Raw genomic sequence first — 6,000 nt, 5'->3', positions numbered from 1 at the left:
GGAGCGGACCGGCCGGGCACGGGCACGGGGATCCGGAGCGGGATCGGGGCCATGACCCGGCTGGGCTGGTGCCTGGCGGCGCTGCTGCGGCTCGGCCGGGCCCTGCTGGCGCTGCTGCGGCTCGGCCCCAGCCCGGTACCGGGGGCTCACCTGCATGGGGGGGCCAGCGCTGTGCATGGGCAGGGCTCCGGCTGCGGGGGGGGGCAGCATGGGGTGGCCCAGGTGTGGGGGGCAGAAGGGCCCTGGGGCTGTGGGGGCAGCTGTCATGCCCCCCATCTGGTTTCCAGGGGTGCTGGGAGCTGGGCTGGGCCGTGCCTCAGTTTCCCTCCCCCGCCCAGGCGCTCCGAGGCTGGAGCCCTGTGAGGCCGGGGTCCCAAGAGGCAGCGTCGGAGCTTGGGGGGTTGCGGGTCAGGAGCGAGGGGCGCCGCGGGGGCTGGCAGAGCAGAGCTGCGCTGCTGTGTGTCCTAGGCCCCCTACTGCGCTGGGCCGGGGGATCCCCCTGCCCTGCAGCTGGTGAGGGGGCCCCAGGGGAAACTGAGGCAGGGGTTGTAGCCGGGGATGTTCCATTATGGGAGGGGGGGTCGGATCCATTGCATTGCTCGTGTGCGTGCCCCCCCATTGAAGCAGAGTGGTGCTCGGTATGTGCCTGGCAGTGTTGGATGTGCACTAGGCGTGTGCAAACGGTGTCAGGCGTGTGCAAGGCATGCACCAGGCAGCGCTAGGCGTGTGCTAGGCCTTGCTACAAAGGATTCTGGGAAGCAGGTGGGGCGGGGGCTGGAGAGAAGCTGAGGGGTGAAAAGTGCATGGACTTTATTGCCCCTGGGGGGGGGCAGACTTCTTCCCCCCCCCCCCGTCTGGGGTTGGGGGCTGGGCCCAGTGGGGGGCCCCTGGGGCCCCGTAATGAGCCCTAAATCATGCTAACGAACCGTGCCCCTCCCTGCCCTCATAGGAGAAGGGGGTAAGATTTATGGCCCCCCCAGCTGGGCCCTCGTTAGAGGTCATTAGAGTCTCCTCCTTCCAGACCCCCCCCCCCCCCCCGCTGCCTCCCCAACTCCGTCCCCCAGACTTGCCAGTCTCCAGGCCCGGGATAGGGGAAACTGAGGCACAGGCGAGGCTGAGCTTTGCACAAGAGGGGTTCCCTTGTGCAATCACAAGGGGCTCTCGTGCACATTCCCCCCCCTCCCCGCCTCCCCACCGTCTGCCTGTGCCCCGAGTTGCCCTGGCCCTGCCCAGAGCTTGATCCAGACTGCGCCCCCCGCCTCCCCCTTTGAAACAGCCAGGTCTGCCTTGGCGCAGGGCTGGTGTCTGACTCAGGCAGGGGGGCAGGAGGGCGAGGGGCACTATGGGGCAGGAGGGGGTGTCCAGGGCCCTTTGTGGGGAGTCTGAGACCGGCCAGTTAACGACCCCCCCCCCCCACGGTGCTGCATGCCCAGCTCTGAGAGCTGGGAGGGGAAACTGAGGCACAGGGTGGAGCTGCAGATGGGACCCAGGTGTCCTGGAGCACCCCCCCAACTTCGGGGGGTGTGGGGGGCATACATGTGCAAAGGGCTGGACGCACATGCAGGGGCTGTGGCGGGGGAGGACAGGCGTGTGCAGAGGACCAGGAATGCGTGTGCCGGGCTGTGCGTGTGCATGCATGTGCAGGGCCTGGAGGGGTGTGCTGGGGGCCTGGGAGGGGATTTGCATGTACAGGGGGCCAAGATCCATGTATGTATATATGTGTGTCTGCAAGGGGGGCCATGTGCACGCGCGTGTGCAAAGGGCTGCAGAACAATACCCTGATCCCTGCCCCCCCCCCCCCCCGCCGCTTCCAGTGTGGGCCCCTGGCCCCCCGGCCCCCCCGGCCCGTGCACATGGCAACGGAGCCGTGCGCTGGAGAGAGGAAATGGGAACCACATGTCAGCTGCATGCGCGGGGGGGCTGGGCTATGGCCCCCCTGCCTGTGCTCGCCCCCCCTCTCCAAAGCCCTAGACCCCCCCCCCAGGAGGGGGGATCTGGGCTGCCAGCAGGGGGGCACCAAGACTTAGGGGGGCCTGGCCCTTTAAATGCCCCCCTTGGGGGGTCTCAGCTGCAGGGGGGGATGCAACTGGGGGCACTGGGAGGGGTGGGAGGCGGGGGGGGGGGGCTGGCCCAGGCGCCGCCTCCGGCCGTGGGGCCTGCGCCCGAGCGCGGTGACAGCGGGGCCGAGCGGGGCTGCAGCCATGGCCCGGGGCCCCCCTGTGCCCCCCCCGCGCCCCTGATCCCCCTGGGCCCGGTGCCCCCCCCACGGCGCCATGACCTGGGTCTGCCTCTCCTGCATGCTCTGGGTAGGTGGGGGACCATGTCTGGGGTGGGGCTGGGGTCTGGATTGGGGAGGGTTGGAATTGGGGGGGGGTGTTAAGCAGGGGGGGCTGGCGGTGTTTTGTCCCGTTGCCGTGGCAATGCTGGAGGGGATGAGGGCCAGCGATGGCCCCCCCCTCCTCCGAAACCCAGCAGGCGGGGGCTGGGGGAACCCAGGTGTCCGGAGCCTTGTCTCTCTTCTCCCCACCTGGGGGGGCCGGACCCCCCAGGCACCATCCTCTTCGGGAGCAAGACCAGCCTGGAGGGTTGGGGGGGCTGGACTTTAGGGACAATAAATTATACCCCCCGCCCTGTTCTGGGGGGGGGGGTTCTGCCCCCCCAGCCTTTAGCTTCCCTTATCATGGAGGCTGCGTCCCCCCCTTCTCTCCTGGGGGGGGGGGGCAGGCCCTGGGCGCCCAGGTTTTCTTCTCTGCTCTGCTCCCTGGGGTGGGGGCTGGGGGGGGAAGGTTGCCATCTGTCCGTGAGGTCCTGGCAAAGGGGGGGCTTGGTGCTGGGGGAGCACCCGGACTCCTGGGTTTCTGGGTGTGTTGGAGAGGGGCGCTGGGGGAGTGCGGAGTCGCCCCTTTGCTGTGACACATGCGTGTGCAGGGGATCCCGCGGGGGGGGGGGTGTCCCGTGGTGGGGGACAGTCATTGTGGCTACAGGAGGTGCTGTCACAGGCTCGCTTGAGATTCAGGGGCTGGATGGGTGGGGGGATACATCGGTGCCCCAATGCATGAATGTGTGTGTGCATTTGTGCGTACACGTTTTAGCATGTTGGCGTTTGTGCGCACACATGTGTGTGCATGTGTCTGCATATGTGTGCACATGTGTCTGTTTGCCTGCAAAAATCCGTGCACATGTGTTTGTAGGTGTTCGCATATACACACCTATGCATTGTGTGTGCACGTGTGTTTGCATGTGCACATGTTTGTACATGTGTGGGTTGTTTGCATGTGTGTGTCTGTGTGGGGGGAATGGATTTCCATGGCAACTGGTCCTGGGAGCCTGGCCCCCTTTGGTCCCTGTGGGCTTCCCTGCTACTGCCAGAGGCTCCTAGCACATGGGCACACGTGTCTGTGCATGCATGCACAGAGCAAAACTCAACCCCCCCACCCAGCAAAGGCCACACACACACACACACACACACACACCCCCAAGCCTCTCCAGCAGTGATGGGCATACACATGCGCAGAACTGAGCCCTCACAACACCCCTCTAAGTGGTCTCTCTCTCTCTCTCTCTCACAAGTGTGCACGCACACACAGACACACATGTGCAAAGTGGGTCTCAGTCCCTCTAGAAAGGGGCCTTAGTTGCACACACATGCACACACACCCATAAACACGTGTGGGGGGGATGTGGCTTGTAGCTGCTCCCAGCTGGAAGGCCCCAGGCCCCAGGAAGCCTGGGGGGCCCGGCTAGGCTGGAGGGTGGGGGGTGTCAGGAGCCCCCTGCATTGCTGTGTCCTGCCTGGGACCCTGGCGCCAGCTCCGTGGTTCCCAAACCTCCCAGGCAGCAGCAGCAGGAGGAGGATAATCACTGCTAATTAGGCAGCAATTAAACCCGCTGCCAGGCTCAGGATTGGATGCTCCCAGGGGCTCTGTGTGTGTCTGAGTGTGTTGTGAGGAGGCCTGCTGGTGGCGTGTGCATGTGCAAATGCATGTGTATGTGTGTATCTGAGGGGGGCTGCTGGTGGCTTTGCAGTGTGTGTGTCCACGAGTGTGTGAGTGTGTGGGAGGGCTAGTGTTGGTGTGTGCACATGCATGTGCATGTGTGCATGTCTAAGGGGAGGCTTCTGGTGGCTCTGTGTGTGTATGGGTGTGCAAGCATGTACACCTAAGGGAGGGCTGCTGGTGGTGTGGAGACTTGCGTGTGTATATGTGAATGTCTAGGGGGGCTGCTGGTGCCTGTGCAATGTGTGTGTTTGCCCGTGTGTGCAAGTATGTGCATCTAAGGGAGGGCTGCTGGTGGCATGTGCAGATGTGTGTGTGTATATGTGCATTCCTAAGGGGGGGGCTGCTGGTGGCTGTGCAACATGCGTGTGCACACATGTCAAAGGGGGGAGCTGGTGGCTGTGCAGTGTGTGCGTGTGCAAGCATATGCATCTAAGGGAGGGCTGCTGCTGGTATGTGAACATGTGTGTTCGTGTGTGGGTCTAAGGGGGGCTGCTGGTGGCTGTGCAGCATGTGTATGCACATGCATGTGTATAAGTGGGGTTGCTGGTAGCATGTGCATGCATGTTTGTCTAAGGAGGGGCTCTGGTGGTGTGTGCATGTGTTAGTGTGTCTAAAGGGGGGGCTGCTGGTGCCTGTGCAGTGTGTGCGTGTGCAAGCACGTGCATCTAAGGGAAGGTTGTGGTTTGTGCACATGTGTGTCTATATATGTGTGTCTAAGGGGGCTGCTGGTGGCTGTGCAGTGTGTGTGTGCACATAGGTGTGCATTTAAGGGATAGTTCTGGGGGTGTGTTGCATGTGTGTGTGTAAGGGAGGGCTGCTGGTGGCGTGTGCAGATTGGTGCTGGCAGGAGCCCGCAGGCCAGGCTGGGAGCATGTGGCAGGACCCCGCTTTCCCCTTCCCCAGCTGCTGCCCCAGGGCCTTGGCTGAGCCTGGTGCTCCCGGGGGTCAGTTCTGCCCTGGGCCAGGGTCTTTGCGGCCCCCTTCTGCTCTTTCCTCCAGCTCTTTGCTTGGGGTGTTGTGGTGCTTCTATTATGTGCATTACGGTAGCACTCAGTGAGTGTTGGGGAGTGCAGCCAGTAGTTTGCTTTGCCTTTATGGCATGAATTACGGTAGCAGCTGGGGCGGGGGCGGGGGCGGGGTGGGCTGCAGCCAGTCAGTTGCTGAGCTTTATTACCTGTATTATGGTAGCATCCCTAGGGGTGGGGGCGTGGCCAGTCACTTAATGGGCCTCTTTGGGTAGCACCCAGCAGGAGAGAGTGTGTGTGTGTGCGTGTGCAGGTTTTGTGTGTGCGTTCTTGTGTGTGGCGGTGGGGAGGGTACATGCTTTATTAAGTGTATTATGGTAGCACCCAGTGGGTGCCGTGGGGTGTGCTGTGATTTATGACCTGTATTACGGTAATGCTCAGCGGACATGGGGGAGTGCAGCTGGAATCTCGCTGTGCTTTATTGCCTGTATTAGGGTAATGCTCAGTGGGGGAATGTATGGGGGGGTGGAGTGGTATCTCCTTGCACTTTATTCTGTACATTACGGTAGCCCTGGGCAGACGCAGCTCAGTGTGGGGGCTCCCAGAGGCCTGGGCTCTGCCATGGAGACGCGCGTGTGTGCATGTGTGTGCATGTACGGGCAGGTGTGCCTGTGTGTTCTTGCTTGCATGTGTGCATACATGTGTGGGGGGTTGTGTGTGTGCATGTCTATGCATGTGTGCGTTGCGTGTGTGCAGAGACGTGCCACTCCCTGCCCCAGCACAGCATGGGGAGGCCATGTGTGAGCCTGGGGGTTGGCGGGGATGGCCCTGTGACACACAGGCGCACAAGTGCGTGCACACACGCACAAGTGCACACACACACACAGCAGGGAGGCTGCTGAAGGTTGCCTGACTCTGGTGCGTCTCTCTCCAAGCCGGGCACATCCAGGTCCCCCCTCGGAGAAGGAGGCATGGGGAGGGCGGGGAGCAGGGTGGGGGAATGTGTGTGCATGCAGTGGCTGTGGGTCATCTGGGGC

At 63.1% G+C, this 6,000-nt stretch overlaps 1 protein-coding gene across 3 annotated transcripts in view; it reads left to right on the top strand.

Moving 5' to 3' along the window:
- Window positions 1-6,000, top strand: part of TNS1 (tensin 1) — a 61,871-nt gene continuing 55,871 nt past the window's right edge. The window contains exon 1 of one of the 3 annotated variants that reach the window (XM_059727513.1): window positions 1-135. In XM_059727513.1, coding sequence (XP_059583496.1) covers window positions 52-135 — 84 coding nt within the window. In that variant the 5' untranslated portion in view covers window positions 1-51. Of the gene's footprint in view, window positions 136-2,152; window positions 2,307-6,000 lie in introns of those variants that run through there. The other 2 variants (XM_059727517.1, XM_059727514.1) reach the window with 2 other exon arrangements.

This window comes from Alligator mississippiensis, chromosome 4 (genome assembly GCF_030867095.1).
Source record: "Alligator mississippiensis isolate rAllMis1 chromosome 4, rAllMis1, whole genome shotgun sequence".
Classification (NCBI taxonomy): Eukaryota; Metazoa; Chordata; order Crocodylia; family Alligatoridae; genus Alligator; species Alligator mississippiensis.
This window is presented reverse-complemented; position numbering and strand designations above follow the sequence as displayed.